Source organism: Schistocerca gregaria, chromosome 9, assembly GCF_023897955.1.
Source record: "Schistocerca gregaria isolate iqSchGreg1 chromosome 9, iqSchGreg1.2, whole genome shotgun sequence".
Taxonomy (NCBI): Eukaryota; Metazoa; Arthropoda; class Insecta; order Orthoptera; family Acrididae; genus Schistocerca; species Schistocerca gregaria.
Genome location: NC_064928.1, coordinates 69304990 through 69329290, shown reverse-complemented (window position 1 = coordinate 69329290; position 24301 = coordinate 69304990). Strand labels below are relative to the sequence as shown.

General features: G+C 44.7%; 1 protein-coding gene across 1 annotated transcript in view; it reads right to left on the bottom strand.

Annotated features, from left to right (window-relative positions):
- LOC126291637 (juvenile hormone esterase-like) overlaps window positions 1-24301 on the bottom strand; it is a 156306-nt gene that overhangs the window by 71563 nt on the left and 60442 nt on the right. Inside the window, exon 4 of the mRNA XM_049985206.1 lies at window positions 23304-23489. Within this exon, the coding sequence (XP_049841163.1) occupies window positions 23304-23489 (186 nt within the window). The remainder of the gene's footprint in view (window positions 1-23303; window positions 23490-24301) is intronic.

The window sequence follows — 24301 nt, the reverse complement described above, 5'->3', positions numbered from 1 at the left end:
GTCCGGCTCACCGAACCTCGACACAAGTCCGCCGGGCGGATTCGTGCCGGGGGCCAGGCGCTCCTTCCCAGGTTGGAAAGCCGTGCGCTGGACCGCACAGCTAACTGGCCGGGCGTAATCTCCCTTACTTTATCCTTAAGCAAGATGCACGTAGGACGCAATGAAATCTGTTTGCGCTCTGTCACGAGTGGTGGTATTCCGAACTTCCTGAATAGCTTTATGCGCGCAGTGCTTCACAGCACTCAAATAAGTCACAGAAGAATTTTTAGAACCTTCAAAGCTGTTACATTAATCATTTTTATTATTTTAGATTAGTTACTATTTTTAATCACTGTTAGTGCAGAAATATATGAAATGGGGAGACGATTTATTGACACAAAAAGTATGTACAAAGCCAGATTCAGTGAAGCAGTTCACTGAAGATATTTTCGGAACGTTCTATGATACTGTAATTGTATTTCCACTGAGATGATCTCTGAGAGGGTCCTTACTAAATCTCGTATAATCTATTATAGCTATTGTAACACCTACAGCGCCTCTCGGTGTTGAAAAAAAAAAAACAAAAAAATAGCTCCCAAATTGGCTCCCATGTCCTTAAAATATCAGTTCACAAAATGACCGAAGTGCCTCCACAAGTAGTAATTACGAAAAATAAATAAAAAACAAGTAGAGGGAAATATCTAGTATAGAAAGCACAAGAAAGGAAAAGGAAAATTTAGTTACAAATTCTAGAAACATGGGAAGGGGGAAAAACAGTGGAAAATATTAAAATATTAGTTATTCCAATACGTAAGAATATCAATATTATAGTCATAGAACGAAGGTGGGACACCAAAGATAGTGTTTACTAAAGTATAAATAGCCATACGTTGTAATTATGATACTCCAGTCTCTAGTCTGTTCTAGTTCGGAAGTTATTTAGGACGTACAGCTTTAGAGAACAACAATTGGGACTTTATTAAACGGGGATCAAGAATATAGCATGACGAGATTGTTTTTTAGGTTGTCAATTCAAGACTTTAATTTGGACATTCATCATATTAGATAAACGGGAAGGTGAATAGTAATCTCGTTGGCTTTGATGTCAGTTCGTGTGAATATTTAAACACTTTACTGAAATGAGAATTTTAGCCGGATTCGGACTTTGAATTGTGATAGTGGGAAACTTTAACTTCACGCGACTATTGGTCATAGTTTATGACAGTTTGCGGATATTAAATAGAAGTAACTTATTTACCGAAAGTTACATAATATTATCTAACATCTCAGATGCTAGCGGGAATCCTACTTAGACATCTAACTAAAGAACTTCTTTGAATGAGATCGTATGTGTGAACCTGTTTAGTAATAATTCTTGTCAATAAACTGACGTTGTTAATTTGAAACATAATACAAGTCTTGAACATTAATTTAACTTAGATTAATAAACATTAAGGTTACGTGATCTATTCCAAGAACAAACTAACGATTCGTAACTAAAACAATTGAACGAAAGGTTAATGTATCGTCGTCTGTAAACATTGGTAGTAAAGGTACTAAAGATTTTTTCTCACAGAGTTGGGAAGACTATACGTGTAGTGACCCACGTTTAACATTGGGTTTTAAAAGTAATCAAACTGATGCTTAGCCGGGACAATATGAAATAAAAGTAAAACACTTCAATGACAGTCAATGTGTGAAAAATAAAATCATACTTTCACCTATTAGACAAAAAAGCGAAAACAGAAAAAGGGCTGCTACACTATGTTAATTACACAAATATCGGTATCAACTTCGCTTTTTCAAATCGAACTATGGTAATTTATGCTGCTAGTATGTAGTCTTTAAAAAGAAAAATTCAGTGGCGTTCAAGTCTTCAAAATCTGATTACAAGATTCATTCTGTTTGGGCCGTGTCGAGAGATATTTAATAATTTTTGTTGAAATGCTCGAAAAATAAAGCTAATAAATTCAAAGCGCAGTGCATCGCTAAAGATAGTGCACATCAAAATAGGACCTTGACATCGCTGCTCATAGAAGTAATCTGAAAACGAATGTCAGAGAGAAAACCCACAATGTACTAGAACGTCACAATTGATGAAAACTTACCGAATATAGAAGTTAACAAAACCACACACGTGAAATAAACCCCTATTCAATAAACCCCTTTAAATTAATAGAACCTACTATCGCCATAAACTTTATTTACTACAATTATACGGCAGTCATAGATGTACGCGCAAACAAATAATGTATAGATCATCTGTATAACAGTGCTTATATTTGGTAAGCGTATGCCATGGTAGCTCCATAACTGTCACATTACCGTCATTACGCTTGAATTACTAACGTAATTCAATAAATATAGACCGACAGTCAAAACACAGTTGGCAACGATGTAATGTGTATGCCACTACATAGAGACAATAATGTAAGTATGTAGCAATCCGTGCTCAATGTTCTACCATAACATAAATATGTACACTGAAGCGCAAAGAAGTGGTGTAGGCATGCGTATTCAAATACAGAGATATGTAAACAGGCAGAATGCGGCGCTGCGGTCGGCAACGCATGTACAGGGTGCTGGTCCATTGATAGTGACTGGGCCAAATATCTCACGAAATAAGCATCAGACAAAAAAACAACAAAGAACGTAACTCGTCTAGCTTGAAGGGGGAAACCAGACTGCGCTACCGTTGGCCCGCTACATGGCGCTGCCATAGGTCAAACGGATATCAACTGCCTTTTTTTTAAAATGAGAACCCCCATTTTTATTACATATTCGTGTAGAAGAAATATCTATGTTTTAGTTGGAGCAATTTTTTCGCGTTGTGATAGATGGCGCTGCAATAGTCACAAACGTATAAGTACGTGGCATCACGTAACATTCCGCCAGTCCGGACGGTATTTGCTTCGTGATACATTACCCGTGTTAAAATGGACCGTTTACCAATTGCGGAAAAGGTCGATATCGTGTTGATGTATGGCTATTGTGATCGAAATGCCCAACGGGTGTGTGCTATGTATGCTGCTCGGTATCCTGGACAACATCATCCAAGTGTCCGGACCGTTCGCCGGATAGTTACGTTATTTAAGGAAACAGGAAGTCTTCAGCCACATGTGAAACGTCAGCCACGACCTGCAAAAATGATGATGCCCAAGTAGGTGTTTTAGCTGGTGTCACGGCTAATCCGCAGATCAGTAGCAGACGAATTGGGGAATCTCAAAAACGTCGATGTTGAGAATGCTACATCAACATCGAATGCACCCGTTCCATATTTCTATGCACCAGGAATTGCATGGCGACGACTTTGAACGTCGTGTAGAGTTCTGCCACTGGGCACAAGAGAAATTACGGGACGATGACAGATTTTTTTTCACGCGTTCTATTTAGCGACGAAGCGTCATTCACCAACCGCGGCAACGTAAACCGGTATAATATGCACTACTGGGCAACGGAAAATCCACGATGGCTGCGACAAGTGGAACATCAGCGACCTTGGCAGGTTAATGTATGGTGCGGCATTATGGGAGGAAGGATAATTGGCCCCCATTTTATCGATGGCAATCTAAATGGTGCAGTGTATGCTGATTTCCTACGTAATGTTCTACCGATGTTACTACAAGATGTTTCACTGCATGACAGAATGGCGATGTACTTCCAACATGATGGATGTCCGGCACATAACTCGCGTGCTGTTGAAGCAGTACTGAATAGCATATTTCATGACAGATGGATTGGTCGTCGAAGCACCATACCATAGCCCGCACGTTCACTGGATATGACGTCCCAGGATTTCTTTCTGTGGGGAAGTTGGATGATATTTGCTATCGTGATCCACCGATAACGCCTGACAACATGCGTCAGCGCATTGTCAATGCATGTGCGGACATCACGGAAGGCGAAATACTCGCTGTTCGTTACACGTATTGCCAAATGCATTGAGGTTGCCGGACATCATTTTGAGCATTTATTGCATTAATGTGGTATTTACGGGTAATCATGCTGTAACATCCTGCGTGCTCAGAAATGAGAAGTTCACAAAGATACATGTATCACATTGGAATAATCGAAATAAAATGTTCAAACTCACCTACGTTCTGTATTTTAATTTAAAAAACCTACCTGTTACCAACTGTTCGTCTAAAATTGTGAGCCATATGTTTGTGACTATTACAGCGCCATCTATCACAAAGCGAAAAAAGTGATCCAACTTAAATAATCATATTTCTTTACGTACCACGCGAATATGTAATAAAATATGGGGGTTCCCATTTGAAAAAAAAAAACGCAATTGAGATCCGTTTGATTTATGGCAACGCCATCTAGCGGGCCAACCATAGCGCCATCTGGTTTCCCCCTTCAAGCTAGACTACTTTCGTTCTTTGTAGTTTTTTCTTTTGGCGCTTATTTCGTGAGACATTTGGTACGGTCACGATGAATGGACCACCCTGTATAAGACACCAAGTGTCTGGCGTAATTGTTTAGTTTGGTGTTATAGTCGGTACACGAGCGATGGGACACAGCATCTGGGAGGTAGCGATAAAGTGGGAATTTTCCCGCACGACCATTTCACGAGTGCCCCGTGAATATCAGGAATCCGGTGAAACATCAGATCGATTTCGCTATGGCCAGAAATAGATCCTGCGAGAACGCGACCAATGACGGCTGAAGAGAATCGTTCAACGTGACAGAAGTGCAACCCTTCCGCAAATTGCTGCAGATATCACTACTGTACTATCAAGTGTCAGTGTACGAACCATTCAACGAAACATCATCGATATGGGCTTTCAGAACCGAAGGACCACTGGTGTGCCCTTGATAACTGCACGACACAAAGCTTTATGCCTCGCCTGGGTCTGTCAATACCGACATTGGACTCTTGATGATTGGAAACATGTTTCAAATTGTATCGAAAAGATAGACGTGAAAGGGTATGGAGACAACCTCGATGGACCCTGGATGTCAGCAGGTGGCTGTTCAAGCAGGCTCTGTGATGGCGTGGGGCATTTGCAGTTGGAGTGATCTGGGATCCCTGATTCGTTTAGATACGACTCTGACTCTACGTAAGCAGCCTGACTGATCACCTGCACTCATTCATGTCTATTATGCATTTCGACGGAGTTGGGCAATTCCAGCAGGGCAATGCGACACCCCAGACATCCAGAATTGCTACAGACTGTCTTGAGTTTAAACACTTCTGCTAGCCACCAAACTCCCCAGACATTAACGCTATTGGGCATATCTGAGATGCCTTGCAACGTGCTGTCCAGAAGACATCTCCACCCCCTCGTACTCTTACGGATTTATGGACCGCCCTGCGGGATTCATGGTGTCAGTTCCCTCCATCACTGCTTCGAATCCACGTCACGTCGCGTTGCGGCACTTCTGCGTGCTACACGATATTAGGTAGGTATACCACTTTCTTTACCTCTTCAGTGTATATTGAAAATGTCACTCATATTTACAGCTGGTCAGTTGATAACGGCAAATTAATCGAAACGGATCTGTAGTAAAAGCAAAAGAAATAAAAATAAATATCACACAGCAGAGAGTCTGGACAAGCCTTAAGCAAGTGTGTTTTGGTGGTAGTAGGTGTGATATCTCATAGTGACACTCATGGCAGAAATCAATTCCGATTGCAAGTTTATGCATTGAATACACGTTATGTGTTCAACAGTCATGCTGTCTGAGAAATATAGGACTGGTGCTTCATGGTGTAACGTTTCCCATTTTCGTCAGTGTATATCGTGAAACCCAGGCGCTTGGTTGAGAGGGCTGGTAGGTTCTGCCTGTATTTTGATGGAAACGGGCAATCTACCACATTGTTGGTAATATTTGTCGATCTGATGATGATTTAAGATCGAAACTAGTCGAAAAAACATAAATTCTTACTATAATAGCTTTCGTTGATTTTAAGATGTCCGACTCCTCACATAGGTTAAACTCCCCATTGAAACCCCCTCAGATTTAGTGGTAAGATGGCCTACTGGATAGCCCATAAGAAACTGTACACAGATCAAGCATGAAGGCAGGAAGAAGGTGTACTGAACTATGAAAAGGAAAGCAAAATATAAACAGTGAGCGGTCCAAGAACAACAGGTGCAATAAAGAGCAACATGACACAGAAATGGTGTCGTGGGGAAGTGGTCATGATGTTTTTCTCATTTTTTCCTTTTTTTCATTTTGTTCGGTATTGTTTGCTGCGTTTGGTCTGGGCGGATGTCAAAATACATCCGTTCACGTTAATCGTTGATTCCGCTACTCAGTTTTTTTTATTACAGAGAAATGATGATGAAGGACACACAGCACCAATCTGGTATTGTAGCACTCTCTGCTAGGCTGTACTAGTACTCTACGAATCCTGGCCACTAACGTCCGCTAATGTGCGCTTTCCTCAACGCTATGAACTGAAATGTTTGTTCTCTTTCTTGGCACTTGCCATACTATACACTGGTTACAGAATATGACTAATGTGGTTAGAATACGTTTCCGTCGCAAGCAAACGTGATGATTAGTGAGAGCAGCGAGATAAAATACAGACGTCTCACAGAAATGAAAACAACAAATAAACAGGTGTGAACTATGTTACAACAAAGAAATTCAAGAGTCACGACTTTCAAAATGGAACGCTACTTCAAAAACGATACAAACATATGTTTTGACAGTGCACAGAAACAGTGTGATTGCGAAACTGTTGCGTTCATTTCCTGAGGCTTACGTGTTTTCATCATTTACTTGGGAGTGATCACATTCATACGAACACCTACACTGGGCGAGGAGGCGTATCTCACTCACTTACCAGTCGTACAAATTAGGTGTGTCGGTAACAGGTTCGTGTCATATGCCACACGTAGTGTCAGCAGTGCCGTGTGTGACACACCAGACGTTTCTTCCGGTGGAGGATTCGTTCGACATGTCGACTTGTGATCAAACGTTTGTCGTTCCCATTCGAAAGCCACTTCCTTTCGGCTGCTAATACAGCAGTTGTGCAGAATCAACTGTCATTATCGGTCCGTATCTTACACCTCGCTGTTGCAAACGGACGCTACACCACGACACAGACGCACATTTGAATAATGCACGGCCTCGAAGCGGTCCAGCGCCACAACCAATTAACCACGACGCCATTTCTGCTCCCCCGTTTGAACTTTTTGTTCTTGGACCGTTCCCTGTTCCTTTTTTTTTTTTTACAGTTCAGTACACATTCTTCCTCTTTTCATGCTCGATACGTGTACTGTTTTTGACGGTCTGTTCACTGGACTCTCTTACCACTAAACCTGAGTGGGACACGATGGGGAGTTTCCCTCGTCAGTAGCGTTTCGGGAAAAGATGGCGTTCTTTCCTTCAAGGATTCCATTGTAAGCCCACGGCTCGTTTCTGTGCCGCTATCGCACTGAAATAAAGGCGTCTCGAAACCATCAGCAGCTGCTCAACGTGTGTTCATCTAGGGACAGTTTCGGTCAAGCGACTATCATTCAGTCACAGGTTAAAGGGAGAGTCCTTAGTGTCAAGTAAGTAATATTGTCAGTTGCAACATCTGTCACTTACACATGCATCTATTATCTTACCCTATCTGATAAAAAGTACCATCCGCCCTGCCGCAGTTGTAACACCGGTCCCTATTCAGATCACCGGAGTTGAAGCGCTGTCGGGGTGGGCTAGCACTTGGATGGGTGACCATCCGGTCAGCCAGGCGCTGTTGGCAAGCGGGGTGCACTCGGCCCTTGTGAAACAAACTGAGGAGCTGCTTGATTGAGAAGTAGCGGCTCCGGTCTCGTAAACTGACACACGGCCGGGTGAACGGTGTGCTGACCACGTGCCCCTCCATATCCGCATCCAATGACGCCTATGGACTGAGGATGACACGGCGGGCGCTCGGTACCGTTGGGCCTTCATGGCCTGTTCGAGAGGAGTTTAGTTAGTTTCTAGATAAAAAGTATTCGGACATCTGTTATTACACTCCTGGAAATGGAAAAAAGAACACATTGACACCGGTGTGTCAGACCCATCATACTTGCTCCGGACACTGCGAGAGGGCTGTACAAGCAATGATCACACGCACGACACAGTGGACACACCAGGAACCGCGGTGTTGGCCGTCGAATGGCGCTAGCTGCGCAGCATTTGTGCACCGCCGCCGTCAGTGTCAGCCAGTTTGCCGTGGCATACGGAGCTCCATCGCAGTCTTTAACACTGGTAGCATGCCGCGACAGCGTGGATGTGAACCGTATGTGCAGTTGACGGACTTTGAGCGAGGGCGTATAGTGGGCATGCGGGAGGCCGGGTGGACGTTCCGCCGAATTGCTCAACACGTGGGGCGTGAGGTCTCCACAGTACATCGATGTTGTCGCCAGTGGTCGGCGGAAGGTGCACGTGCCCGTCGACCTGGGACCGGACCGCAGCAACGCACGGATGCACGCCAAGACCGTAGGATCCTACGCAGTGCCGTAGCGGACCGCACCGCCACTTCCCAGCAAATTAGGGACACTGTTGCTCCTGGGGTATCGGCGAGGACCATTCGCAACCGTCTCCATGAAGCTGGGCTATGGTCCCGCAGACCGTTAGGCCGTCTTCCGCTCACGCCCCAAGATCGTGCAGCCCGCCTCCAGTGGTGTCGCGACAGGCGTGAATGGAGGGACGAATGGAGACGTGTCGTCTTCAGCGATGAGAGTCGCTTCTGCCTTGGTGCCAATGATGGTCGTATGCGTGTTTGGCGCCGTGCAGGTGAGCGCCACAATCAGGACTGCATACGACGGAGGCACACAGGGCCAACACCCGGCATCATGGTGTGGGGAGCGGTCTCCTACACTGGCCGTAGACCCCTGGTGATCGTCGAGGGGACACTGAATAGTGCACGGTACATCCAAACCGTCATCCAACCCATCGTTCTACCATTCCTAGACCGGCAAGGGAACTTGCTGTTCCAACAGGACAATGCACGTCCGCATGTATCCCGTGCCACCCAACGTGCTCTAGAAGGTGTAAGTCAACTACCATGGTCAGCAAGATCTCCGGATCTGTCCCCTATTGAGCATGTTTGGGACTGGATGAAGCGTCGTCTCACGCGGTCTGCACGTCCAGCACGAACGCTGGTCCAACTGAGGCGCCAGGTGGAAATGGCATGGCAAGCCGTTCCACAAGACTACATCCAGCATCTCTACGATCGTCTCCATGGGAGAATAGCAGCCTGCATTGCTGCGAAAGGTGGATATACACTGTACTAGTGCCGACATTGTGCATGCTCTGTTGCCTGTGTCTATGTGCCTGTGGTTCTGTCAGTGTGATCATGTGATGTATCTGATCCCAGGAATGTGTCAATAAAGTTTCCCCTTCCTGGGACAATGAATTCACGGTGTTCTTATTTCAATTTCCAGGAGTGTAGATACTAATTTTGGATGTATCAAGTATTCGCCTTGGACTCTATTTGGGGGGGGGGGGGGGTGGCACTGTTAGTGTGGTGTCTAAATGTCTGCGGAGGAATGGCGTGCCATTCTTCCTGAAGAGCAGCAACCAGAGAAGGTAGTGACGTTGGATGAAGGGTTTCTCAGCAGAGTCAAAGTTTAGCCCTTCCTACAGGAGACATCCACGGCGGTACAATTGACTTTTTGAAACCGAATATACAGTAATGTAGGTAAAGAACCCAGGTATCTGGTCCTGCAGCCACTCACGTTGGTGTGCCTTCGTTTGAGAGTATTTGACGAAAAAAGTTTAGGAATTTTGCATGGTGCTCAATAGCGTTAAAAAAGACAAACTATATAGTCTACTTGAGTGGTGTAATGGGTAGGGAAAACAAAGATAGGATAATAACTCCACATGCAAGATTTTCTGAGTTCGAATCTGGTCAGATACAGTGAACTATTTCATTTTTAAATCTGCATCGAAATGACTAAAAGCATTTTTTATCAATAACTTGGTTTTAATTACTTTTTTATTTTTATTCTTTGGTGACGTTATTTAAATCGCCGTATGAACTTTCTCCATTTAGTTTATTTTTTCTTTCTACCATTCTTTTTACAATAGAAAAATTAATTACACTTATCTATCATGATATTCAATTGTCCTCCCCCCATGAACCATGGACCTTGCTGTTGGTGGGGAGGCTTACGTGCCTCAGCGATGCAGATAGCCGTGCAGTAGCTGCAACCACAACGGAGGGATATCTGTTGAGAGGCTAGACAAACGTGTGGTTCCTGAAGAGGGGCAGCAGCCTTTTCAGTAGTTGCAAGGGCAACAGTCTGGATGATTGACTGATCTGGCCTTGTAACAATAACCAAAATGGCCTTGCTATGCTGGTACTGCGAACGGCTGAAAGCAAGGGCAAAATACAGCCGTAATTTTTCCCGAGGGCATGCAGCTTTACTGTATGATTAAATGATGATGGCGTCCTCATGGGTAAAATATTCCGGAGGTAAAATAGTCCCCCATTCGGATCTCCGGGCGGGGACTACTCAAGAGAATGTCGTTATCAGGAGAAAGAAAACTGGCGTTCTACGGATTGGAGCGTGGAATATTAGATCCGTTAATTGGGCAGGTAGGTTAGAAAATTTAAAAAAGGGAATGGATAGGTTAAAGTTAGATATAGTGGGAATTGTGAAGTTCGGTGGCAGGAGGAACAAGACTTCTGGTCAGGTGACTACAGGGTTATAAACACAAAATCAAATAGGAGTAATGCAGGAGTTGGTTTAATAATGAATAGGAAAATAGGAATGCGGGTAAGCTACTACAAACAGCGTAGTGAACGCATTATTGTGGCCAAGATAGATACGAAGCCCACAGCTACTACAGTGGTACAAGTTTATATGCCAACTAGCTCTGCAGATGACGAAGAAATTGAAGAAATGTATGATGCAATAAAATAACTTATTCAGATAGTGAAGGGTGACGAAAATTTAATAGTCATGGGTGACTGGAATTCGGTAGTAGGAAAAGGGAGAGAAGGAAACGTAGTAGATGAATACGGATTGGGGATAAGAAATGAAAGAGGAAGCCGCCTGGTAGAATTTTGAACAGAGCATTACTTAATCATAGCTAACACTTGGTTCAAGAATCATAAAAGAAGGATGTATACATGGAAAGCCTGGAAATACTGACAGGTTTCAGATAGATTACATAATGGTAAGACAGAGATTTAGGAACCAGGTTTTAAGTTGTAAGACATTTCCAGTGGCAGATGTGGCTTCGGACCACAATCTATTGGTTATGACCTGTAGACTAAAACTGAAGAAACTACAAAAAGGCGCGAATTTAAGGAGATGGGACCAGGATAAACTAAAAGAACCAGAGGTTGTACAGAGTTTCAGGGAGAGCGTAAGGGAACAATTGACAGGAATGGGGGAAAGAAATATAGTAGAAGAAGAATGGGTAGCTTTGAGGGATGAAGTAGTGAAGGCAGCAGATGATCAAGTAGGTAAAAAGACGAGGGCTAGTAGAAATCCGTGGGTAACAGAAGAAATATTGAATTTAATTGATGAAAGGAGAAAATATAAAAAATCAGTAAATGAAGCAGGCAAAAATGAATACAAACGTATCAAAAGTGAGATAGACAGGAAGTAGAAAATAGCTAGAGGACAAATGTAAGGATGTAGAGGCCTACCTCACTAGGGATAAGATAGGTACTGCCCACAGGAAAATTAAAGAGACCTTTGGAGATAAGAAAACCACTTGAATGAACATCAAGAGCTCAGGTGGAAACCCAGTACTAAGCAAAGAAGGGAAAGCAGAAAGGTGGAAGGAGTATATAGAGGGTCTATACAAGGGCGATGTACTTGAGGATAATATTATGGAAATGGAAGAGGATGTAGATGAAGATGAAATGGGAGATACTATACTGCGTGAAGAGTTTGTCAGAGCACTGAAAGACCAGAGTCGAAACAAGGCACCCTGAGTAGACAACATTCCATTGGAACTACTGAGGGCCTTGGAAGAGCTGGCGCTGACAAAACTACCATCTGGTGAGCAAGATGTATGAGACAGGCGAATTTCCCTCAGACTTCAAGAAGAATATAATAATTCCAATCCCAAAGTAAGCAGGTGTTGACCGATGTGAAAATTACCGAACTATCAGTTTAATAAATCACAGCTGCAAAATACTAACGCGAATTCTTTACAGACGAATGGAAAAACTAGTAGAAGCCAACCTCGGGGAAGATCAGTTTGGATTCCGTAGAAATGTTGGAACACGTAAGGCAATACTGACCCTACGACTTATCTTAGAAGCTAGATTAAGGAAGGGCAAACCTACGTTTCTAGCATTTGTAGGCTTAGAGAAAGCTTTTGACAATGTTGACTGTAATACTGTCTTTCAAATTCTGAAGGTGGCAGGGGTAAAATACAGGGAGCGAAAGGATATTTACAATTTGTACAGAAACCAAATGACAGTTATAAGAGTCGAGGGTCATGAAAGGGAAGCAGTGGTTGGGAAGGAAGTGAGACAGGGTTGTAGCCTCTCCCCGATGTTATTCAATCTGTATATTGAGCAAGCAGTAAAGGAAACAAAAGAAAAATTCCGAGTAGGTATTAAAATCCAGGGAGAAAAAATAAAAACTTTGAGGTTCGCCGATGACGTTGTAATTCTGTCAGAGACAGCAAAGGACTTGGAAGAGCAGATGAACGGAATGGACAGGGTCTTGAAAGGAGGATATAAGGTGAACATCAACAAAAGCAAAACGAGGATCATGGAATGTAGTCGAATTAAGTCGGGTGTTGCTGAGGGAATTAGATTAGGAAATGAGACACTTAAAGTAGTAGACGAGTTTTGCTATTTGGTAAGCAAAGGAACTGATGATGGTCGAAGTAGAGAGGTAGTAGACGAGTTTTGCTATTTGGTAAGCAAAGGAACTGATGATGGTCGAAGTAGAGAGGATATAAAATGTAGACTGGCAATGGCAAGGAAAGCGTTTCTGAAGAAGAGAAATTTGTTAACATCGATTATATATTTAAATGTCAGGAGGTCGTTTCTGAAAGTATTTGTATTGAGTGCAGTATGGAAGTGAAACATGGACGATAAATAATTTGGACAAGTAGAGAATAGAAGCTTTCGAAATGTGGTGATACAGAAGAATGCTGAAGATTAGATGGGTAGATCACGTAACTATTGAGGAGGTATTGAATAGAACAGGGGAGAAGAGGAGTTTGTGGCACAACTTGACAATAAGAAGGGACCGGTTGGTAGGAAATGTTCTGAGGCATCAATGGATCACAAGTTTAGCATTGGAGGGCAGCGTGGAAGGTAAAAATCGTAGAGGGAGACCAAGAGATGAATACACTAAGCAGATCAGAAGGATGTAGGTTGCAGTAGGTACTGGGAGACGAAGAAACTTGCACAGGATAGAGTAGCATGAAGAGCTGCATCAAACCAGTCTCAGGACTGAAGACCACAACAACAACAACAACACATATCGACGGAGAAGTAACGACGTACCGGCCTAGAAAAATATCTCCTGCACATTATATAGTTCCGGTATTTGATATGTATATTTAAGTATTTATTTATTATTAGATATTCCGTACATCGACAAGCTACCTGCCTGCTTATCTATCCCTCTTAGAGCAAGACCTGATAGGAGAACGATGCACATCCATGCTTGGCGATGCCACTTGGCTGACAACGGTAACTGCACGTAAGTTGCACAATAAAATGTGTCCGATGGTTCCATCTTTCTGTTTCGTTACGTAGTGGATTTGTATGGAACAATTCCTGTCGACTCCTCTGTTCTTTCGTTTCTGCCAACGCCAGCGACGTAGCAGCTGTAGTGTCAAAATTGCGTGGTGAAGCTACACATTGCCGTTTCTTTTGGCAGTGTCGAGCGCCGATTACGTCAGCATACTCTGTCCACTGCAAAAACCATCTTTTTCAGCAACTGTTTTCAAAAAATAGCACACTATTTACGTTAAAAATTGTTTTTTAACGCAGCTGGTGTGCTATTCCTCCACAACGGAAACCGAGCGGTTCTAGGCGCTACAGTCTGGAGGCGAGGCGTGAAACTTTATGTCGTGTAGTCATCAAGGGCACACACGTGAGCCTTCGGCTTGAAGGCCCATATCGATGATGTTTCGTTGAATGGTTCGCATGCTGACATTTGTTGATGACACAGCATGAAATCTTCAGCAATTTGCGGAAGGGTAGCACTTCTGTCACACTGAACGATTCTCTTCAGTCATCATTGGTCCCGTTCTTACAGGATCTTTCTCCTGCTGCAGCGATGTCGGAGATTTGGTGTTTTACCGGATTGTTGATATTCACGGTACAGTTTTGAACTGGTCGTTCGGGAAAACCTCCACTTCATCGCTATCCCGGACATGCTGTGTTCCATCCCTCGTGCGCCAACTGTAGCACCTCTTTCAAACTCACTTAAATTTTGGTAATGTGCCATTGTAGCAGCAGTATCCGATGTAACAACTGCTCCAGACATGTGGTGTCATACAGGGTTATACAAGACGATATGCAGATATTTTAATACGTTATTCTACAGGTAAAACTAAAAAGAAAAGTTCATATAAACATAGGCCAGAAAATTTTTAGTTACGGAGTTACGGCTAAAAGAAAATTTTGCCTGAAATTTAGCAAATGCGCTAATGTGAAGCCATCGCAAAACTGTACGAGCTTAAAGCAAAGTACGATTTCCATTTATTTTGCTGTTATTGGTCTGCTGAATCTAATAAAACATGTCCCAGAGGTGTATCTGCAGTGGTTTTCCAGAACATACAGAGAAGCAAAGATTACTGTACAAGTAAATTTGTTTACTTTCCATGAAGGATGTATAGACGTGTATGTCAACGTTGGCAACCGTTAGTGAGTTGTTTCAGTCGTTTCCTAACCTTGAAATGAGTTTTCTGTGTTATTCAGTGAAAGAACATAATAACAACAGTGTATTTAAGTGAAAACACATAGTAACTCTTGTACTTTGTAGATTATTTGTGAAATAGGGATGTCTTTCAAATTTACGACAGAGGAATACGCCGATATGGTGTTTATTTATGGCAAATGTGATGGGAATGCTACAGCTGCAGTTAACGAATATGGCGCACGTCATACAAAGCGGAGGTTTCAGAATACACGAACCGTTAGTGGGGTTGGGTTATTCGGGGGAAGAGACCAAGCAGCGAGGTCATCGGTCTCATCGGATTAGGGAAGGAAGTCGGCCGTGCCCTTTCAAAGGAACCGCCCCAGCATTTGCCTGGAGCGATTTAGGGAAATCACGGAAAACCTAAATCGGATTGCCGGACGCGGGATTGAATCGTCGTCTTCCCGAATGTGAGTCCAGTGTGCTAGGCACAGCGCCACCTCGCTCGGTGTTAGTGGAGTGTTTCGAATGTTACGGGAGACAGGTTCTCTAGGTAGTGCAGCAATGCGAGTCTGGGACATGTTTTATTAGATTCACCAGATCAACAACTACAAAATAAATGGAAATCGTGCTTTACTTTAACCTCGTACAGTTTTGCGGTGGCTTCATATTAACGATGTTGCTAAATTTCTGGCAAAATCTTTTATTAGCCTTAACTGCTAAACTAAACATTTGTGGACCTATGTTCATATGAACTTTTTTCTTTGGTTTTACTTTTAGAATAACATATTAAAATATCTGCATATCTTCGTGGATCACTCAGTATAGGAGTTGCAGACCGCAGCGCCGTATACTGCCTGTCTACATATCTCTGCATTCGAATACGAATTCCTATACCTGTTTCTTCGGCTCTTCAGTGTGGTATGCTAGACGACACAATAGACATGCCTTCGTCATCGCGTACTGGATAAAGACATGTATTACCGAGTCGAAGAAAGTAGGTTCGCTTTCACGTCATCCACGTGCTAATTTTTGGCAGATTATCCTTTTTAATACATTCTGGGACCTTCTTAATAATGTACTGCAAGCATGTTCTGCAATATTCGGTGTTATTAACATTTCCGTCTGATTGGAAAGTGAACGTGATATAAACATTTTGCTGTTTCCAGAATGAGATTTTCACTCTGCAGCGGAATGTGCACTGTTATGAAACTTCCTGGTAGATTAAAACTGTATGCCGGGCCGGGACTCGAACTCGGGACCTTTGCCTTTCGCGGGCAAGTGCTCTACCAACTTTTTTTTCTTTCAATTGTACATCAAGTTTTTGATTTTATGTGTAAAGACTGAAGTGGGAGCGAAAATTGGTACCGAGGCCCGGAATCGAACCCGGATCTCCTACTTACTAGGCAGATGTGGTAGCCACTTTTTTTTTGTCACACTCACCACTTTTTTTATGAAATGCATCCTCTGCAAAATCAAAAACAAAAAAAAACATTGTTAAACAAATCACAAATGTAAAGGAACAGGGATACAGGGATATTGTTTTTATTTATTTATTTTCCATAAAATCACTCTGTTAAAAGGTCATTTCATGGTATAGTATGTGATTTACATTTGTAGCGGTGAGAGAAGCGTGAAGTTCATTATCCGCTGTCAAATGTGCACACCGACTGCACCCGGCACATCCCAGCAGCGTGGGGGGTCGAGGAAGACTGCCTGAAGATAGTTGGCAAATGTTTTCCGATAGTGTGACCATCTATGAACCTCATTGTAGGCTTGCTGCAAGAAATACCAAAAGTCGAGTCGCGACTTGGTAGCATCCCCATTGAGGTACGCGATCGTCCAACCTTTGACCCAGATGATCGAGTGTGATTTATTCGCCGGAAAGTAGTCACTCTCCGGATGTAAGAAGGAAGCAGGTGTAATATGTTGCGGGGTGACACGGAGGTAGGGAGCCACCATCTGTCTTCCTAGGAGCCATACGTTCTCCACTGCGATACAAGTTAAGCGGTAATGGTCGTCATCCACTTGGCGACATTTCGGGCACAGTGGAGTGTCCACTAGTCCAATTGCATGGAGTCGTTGGTTGCCCGAACGAAGGTAGGAAGGAATTTTTGGTGCACATGTCTCCAAATCTTCGGCCAATGCAACTTGGGGTGTTTGAGTTCAATGACATTTCGACTTATCCGTCGTAGCAGCCAAACATAAAAATCCTTCGCGCATGGTGGTCTCGTGCGCGGAAGCTCGTCTCTGATATAACTAAGTTCCACGATAAATGTTGATACATGCGCAAAATGTGGCGTAATGTTGCCCACCGCCACCGGAGGTGTGAGGGACGCTGGAACTGGGAGATCCAGTAGGCGGGATGTAAGGGAATCACGCCCGCTACGCCACTGCTTGTACATCGTGGCTAGAAGGAGCGCCGTCGCTCGGCAGTGAACATTCGTAAGTCCGACGCCCCCCTTGTCCGTAGGGAGCGTGAGTGTTGCGTATCGCAGCTTGAGGGGCGACCCAATCATCACAAAATAGCCTAGTGCTGATTGAAGTCGACGTCCGAGAGTGAGTGGTAGGGGCAGGATCTGCGAAATATGCACTATTGGAGAAACTACATAAGTGTTCAGATATTCGACTCGCTGCAAAGGATCAAGGCGCCGTAGGAGATGTTGTCGGAACATGGTACGTGTTCTCTGTAAAATACGTCGGTAGTTAAATGCCGCAGTGTGTTTTACAGATGAGGTAAAGTCTATGCGAAGATAGCGGAACCGTTGCACATAAGGAAACGGACTGCTTTCTTCCGGCGTAAGGCCCCTTCCAACCGGCATTGCCGCCGATTTGTTGATGTTCACTGCACTGCCCGCCGTCACACTGCGGTCCAACAACAGTTCAAGGACCGTCTTCACCTCTTCCTCGGAACGAACGAGCAGCAGGAGGCCGTCCGCATAAGCACGACATTTGAAGGTGTAGCCCCGCAGTTCCATCCCAGAAAGAGAATTTGTTAGTCTCCCAATTAATGGTTCCAACGCTATCGCGAACAGCAGCATCGAAAGAGGGCAGCCTGTACCAAGGATTGTGCGCCCCCATAAAACCTTCTAATCAGACCAGTAAAACGGTCTGGAAATCCCATTTGTTCCAGTACAGCGTACAGATAGTTGTGGCGCACCTTATCAAAAGCACTGTCAAAATCAACCGCCACCATCGCAGCTTTAAGCCGGCACTCTTCCGCCAGCGCTATCACATCACGGCATTCGCCAGTAGCTGTTTGCACATTCACCGATCCACCCGGTGTCGTCTGTTCTGGAGAGAGAACGCTACGAATTAACATACGACATAGGGACGCTAGCAACCGTGCAAAGATATAGTCGGCATTAAGCAGGGTGATGAGGCGATAATGTGTGACCGTAATTCCTGGCTTCGGTTTATGTACTGGCACTAAGAGGGCTTCCATAAAAGCCGGTGGAATTGGTGCATCGGAATTTAACATCTCGTTGTACATTTCAGACCATCAGGGTGTCATTTCGTTGCAAAATTCTCGATAAAATTCAGCAGGAAGTCCATCAATGCCTGGGGACCGATTCAACGCACCCTTTGCGATCGCATCATGTACTTCCACACAGCTAATGGCTTCCAGTAAGGTTCCAGCGGCTTCCACCGTCAGTGTACGGGAGACGTACGTGGCTACACGTTCGAGGTCATCGACAGGGGCTGCTTCTTCCCTATAGATGTGTTGGTAATGGTCGACGAATGCGGAGACAATATCCGCTTGAGACGTCACTCTTCGGTCTTCGCGGGTGATTAATTCCCGTACCAAAACGCGTCGTCGGTGCTTTCGTACATTCACGACGTGGTGCATGGAAGGAATCTCGTGCATTATCGTATCGTGACATCTGGCGCGCACCATGGTTCCCTGAAGATGTTTCCGAGCTAAAGCCACTAGTTTAGCTTTTATCCTTTTGCGTTCGATCCAGACGCCCGGTCCCGGCGGACCATCGTCCAGGTCGCGCAGCGCTGCAAAATAAAAGTCTGTCGTACGGCGGCGCCATTCTGCCATCTCCCTGCTATATGAGATGAACGTACGGCGAAGCGCCGGTTTAGCACAAGTCAGCCACCAATCAAGCTTCGTCGCATACCTTCCAACCCTTCGCTCGCCCATCGTCCATGTCTCAAGGATCCGTTGACGGCATTCAGGGTCATGTAGATGTTGAATGTTTAATTTCCACGGGGCCTTGCTGTTCCACACCTCTCTACGGGGAAGAAGCACCGTACAGATGTAAGCACTGTGATCGGAAAATGCCAATGGCCAGCGTTCCGCGTCCTGGACATCATTGGCATGAGCCCGTGAGATATAAATGCGATCTAACCTGCTCGCCGAATGACTTGTCACATAGGTGTACCCCGGTGCATCTCGATGTCGTAATTCCCACGTGTCACCAAGTACAAGGTCGTTGACTACGATTTGCGACTCCTGACTGATGTTTGCTTGCGGCCATTGGTCTTTCTGGCTGAGAACACAGTTGAAGTCTCCACCAATTATTATACATTCATAACGTCCATGGAAAAGTGGGGCAATGTCTTCTGCATAAAATCGCGCCCTTTCCCGCCGCCGATTGTTTCCCGACGGTGCATAAAGATTGATGATGCGTGTCCCAAACGTCGTGAAAGCCATTCCCCTGGCCGACGGAAAGTAACACACGTTTTCCACTGCGAAGCCATCTCGCACGTTAACTGCCACCCCACTCCCATTGTGATCTCCATGTGACGAACAGGATTGGTAGCCTGCGATGTATGGGAGTGCAGCTATGTGGACTTCCTGCAGCAAAGCAATATCCACATCAGATGCCCAAATCGTTTCCTTCAGTAGGTGTATTTTGGCCGTTGAACGCACGTCATTTATATTTAATGTCGCAATACGGTTCGCATGGCGTTGAATCCCACGCTGTCGAGGCGCAACAACATCTCCCTGCATCGGCGCTGGGGGCTGAGTTAGAAGACGTTCTCTCGCCCCTCTCCCTTCACCTTCAGCAATTATTTGGCCGTCTTCGTGAGTGCCGGCTGCCTGTGTATGACGTCCGCCGCCTCCTCAATATCGTCATACCACATCTTTGCAGGCAGTAATATATTCGTGTCCATAGCCACAGCATCTGCGTCTGGAGAGCCAATTGGTTGTGATCCCTCTTCAGCATCACCACGTCCCGGTACCGTCAATGTGACAGACCGTTGAGGGTCTGATCGAACAGTTTCCATTGCCTCATCCTGTTTCGTAGAGGCTGTTGTGTCGTCTTGGTCCACAGGCACATCGTCGTCGTTTCCTCCTTTTCGGGGAACGTTGTTTGCGTGATCTTCCTTCCGTGTCCTCAGATTGTAGGGAATCACGGCTGCCCGACAGAAAAGCATCCGTAGAAACTGGAAGTGTTTCGAGTCCCATCGTTGTAGTTGGCGGGAGTTCGGTCGTAACTGATGTTGTCGTCACAGAGTGCGTTCCAGACGGAACAGCATCCGTAGTGGCTGGAACTGCTTCGTGTACTATCGGTGTGCTTGGTGGGAGTTCGGTCTCATCTGATGTTGTCGCCGTAGATTGTATGCTCGATGGAGCGGCATCCTCTGTCATCCCGACGTCTGCTACAAGGTTTCGGAGAGTGCCATCTGGATCTTCCACCGGCGCTGTGTCCTTTCGGTCATCAGCGGACGTAGTGAGGGCTTTGGCATAGGTGATCGGTAGTACTGTCATCTCTGGCGACGGCTCCCGCACATCTGAAGGCAGTTGCGTAATCCGCCGTTGCATTCAGTTCGACCAGAGGTGTCCCTCGTGGCCACAGCCAGAACATGTACGTGGTTGACCATCGTAAATCACCACCGCCCGACAACCACCAGTTGTCAGATAGGACGGTACATGCTTCTGAAGATCAATAGTGATCTGTCGCACTCCGTTAAGAACGGGGTACGTGGCGAATTGTGTAGAGCGCTCTACTGTGTGACCATGTACCGTGCCGTATGGCTTAAAAGCCTCAATAGCGTCGTCAGCCGGGAGCTGAAATGGCAGCTCAAAAACACGTATTGTCCGTACACCCAGACCAGCATGTTCTACAGTTACCGTGCCGACATTCCCGTAACTATGGCAAAATAGGAGACCTGCTTTTGTCGCCTGTAGAATTCTCTCACACGCAGCGTCATTTACCATCTTAACATACACCGTGGGACTAACGATGGACAGGTGATTTCCGACAATATCGTTTGGCGGTATCTTGACGTCCTCTCGAATGAATCGTTCCACAGCTAAAGCCTTTGGTCGTTCGTAGTCTTTGCACAAATTGAATCGTAAAGTAGTTTTCCTGTACTTGTTCGCCATGATCGTTGTTACTAGCCCGCGTGCAGACTAAGTCCACAACTAAACAAACACTCGCACACGCCGCACAGGCGGAAGTATCGGACCTCCGCTTCGCACGGCCGCTAGCGCCGAACTGTATGACTCACGCCCCGTCCTCACAGCTTTACTTCTGCCAGTACGTCGTCTCCTACCTTCCAAACTTTACAGAAGCCCTCCTGCAAACCTTGTAGAACTAGCACTCCTGAAAGATGGGATATTGCGGAGACATAGCTTACTGCACGACATTCTGTACATGGCTCGCAGGAGACCTTCTGTAAAGTTTGGAAGGTAGGAGACGAGATACTGGCAGAAGCAAAGCTGTGAGGACCGGGCGTGGGTCATGCTTGGGTAGCTCAGTTGGTAGAGCATTTGCACGCGAAAGGCATAGGTCCCGAGTTCGAGTTAATCTGCCAGATCTAAGATAAGTCGTAAGGTCAGTATTGCCTCACGTGTTCCAACTTTTCTACGGAATCCAAACTGACCTTCACAGAGGTCGGCTTCCAACAGTTTTTCCATTCGTCTGTAAAGAATTCGCGTTAGTATTTTGCAGCTGTGACTTATTAAACTGATAGTTTGGTAATTTTCACATCTGTCAACACCTGCTTTCTTTGGGAGTGGAATTATTATATTCTTCTTGAAGTCTGAGGGAAATTCGCCTGTCTCATACATCTTGCTCACCAGATGGTAGTTTTGTCAGGACTGGCTCTTCCAAGGCCCTCAGTAGTTCCAATGGAATGTTGTCTACTCAGGGTGCCTTGTTTCGACTCGGGTCTTTCAGTGCTCTGACAAACTCTTCACGCAGTATAGTATCTCCCATTTCATCTTCATCTACATCCTCTTCCATTTCCATAATATTATCCTCAAGTACATCGCCCTTGTATAGACCCTCTATATACTTCTTCCACCTTTCTGCTTTCCCTTCTTTGCTTAGAACTGGGTTTCCATCAGTGTCTTGATATTCATGTAAGTCGTTCTCTTTTCTCCAAAGGTCTCTTTAATTTTCCTGTGGGCAGTATCTATCTTACCCCTAGTGAGATAAGCCTCTACATCCTTACATTTGTCCTCTAGCCATCTCTGCTTAGCCATTTTGCACTTCACTTATAGGATAACGGCGCGAAATTGTGATTTATTATTACAAATTTAAGTTTTTCATTTGACTCACCCTCGTAGTATATGTTGTCACACTGCCATACGGCATGTGATGCTATTTTATGGGAACATCGCAGTTTGTAGTTATACCTCGTTGTGACTCTCACCAATTTCATACAGTTCTGCTTCAACCGCACTTTGCCTAATTTTATGTCTATGTTTTTTACTGTTCGCACAACGCCAAACCGAAACCCAATAGAACACTTTTGTTAAGAGTTTGAACGTCGACGTTACTCAGAATCCCTTCGTTCCAAATCCCTATCTACTCTGGTTTTGGCTCTTGAGAAAGAATGGACCGCCATTCCCCACAAGCATTCAGAAATTTGACAAACTGTTCCCAGCAGATTCAAGCCTTGCGCATGAAAGGCAGCAGAACTTCTGTTTCTAACACAGCTGTGGAAAATGTTCTGAATTTAAGCATAGTGACGTAAGATGAATTTTTTTTGATTTTTGCAAAATAGTGATATGATGTTGGAAATAACCCACTATGGGCTTATCAGTTATGGTGTCAATATTAAATATCTGTTGGTGCCTTGATTTTGAAATTTAAGAAAACTAAACTTTCACGTCTGTTAGTTGAGCTGTAGACAGTTTCTACCGTCTTCGATCTCAACACTGGCTGAATTCCATTTGACTGAGCAACATGTTCCATAACAGTACTTACGAGATGAGAAAAACTACAAAAGTTGACAGATTACAAGTGATAAGGTTCATCTTAGTGTAGGATTTGCCCTACTTTTGAAATGTGGCAGACCGCCAGAGAGAATACGTAATCTACACCAGTGTGGGAGTTTGACTGGTGAATGGTTGGAAGGAAAGATTGATTCATTCCCGCATTTGTACCGTCAATCATTTGTTCCGTCATTTCTTTACTCATTCATTTATTCATTGCTTAATTCAAAACTTAAATTAGTATCTGATGGTGATCCACTCTCACTATCATAAAATTATATCCAAATGATTACACGACTGCCTGTACATAACTGCTACAAGCAACTGACAGGTCGTTGATGCTACCATATGCTTACCCTTCGCCATTGGAGAGAGGACGAGGGCGTGGGTGGACCAGCCGCCAGCGCTGCACCCGAAGATGGTGACGTTGTCTGGGTCGCCTCCGAAGCTGGAGATGTTGTCCCGAACCCACTGTAGCGCCAACACCTGGTCCTTGAAGCCCATGTTACCAGGAACCACGTTGTCTCCTGTACTCAGGAAGCCTGTAACAAAATGAACACATAAAATGCTGGTCGTTAAAGTTGCGACACGTGTCAGAAAGCAAACAATACCAGTGTAGCAGCAAGAACGCATGGTTACACTACTGGCCATTAAAATTGCTACACCACGAAGATGACGTGCCACAGACGCGAAATTTAACCGACAGGAAGAAGATGCTGTGATATGCAAATGATTAGCTTTTCAGAGCATTCACACAAGGTTGGCGCCGGTGGGGACACCTACAACGTGCTGAGATTGTAAGGTGTCAGGCAAATCCAACACCTTACATGAAAACCCTGACATGATAAGCAAATCCAGTAGTATGTCACATAGCTCCGAATAAATCGTGACATTAAATTAACCAAAGTAATACGAGTAACGAGTGAGCCAAATGGAATACCACAGACTAACACAACAATGCCTAAATGCATGTCGTACCTTCCCACCGTGAGGCAGACGCAGTTCCGAGGGGAGAAACGAGGGCAGAAGCCGAGAGCAGAACCGTGTTAAGCTAGAAGGCCCTACGATAAGGGACGGACACCCACGTCTCCAGCTAACCACTATGGTTCACCACCCGCACGTTTTAGCGTGAGACTTTTTCGCGTCTCAGGTACGTCAAGGACCACCCCCCAGCCCATGTTAAAAGCTACAGCTCTCCAGAAGAACAGTATAGATCTTACGATAACGCTAAAAGGACCACACCACCCGCACGTTTTAGCTTGAGACTTTTTAGCGTCTCTATTACGTTGCAAACTTTAAAAACATTGCCCCACCACGAAAAGTATAACGTTTCTCATTGGATAGACAGAATTTT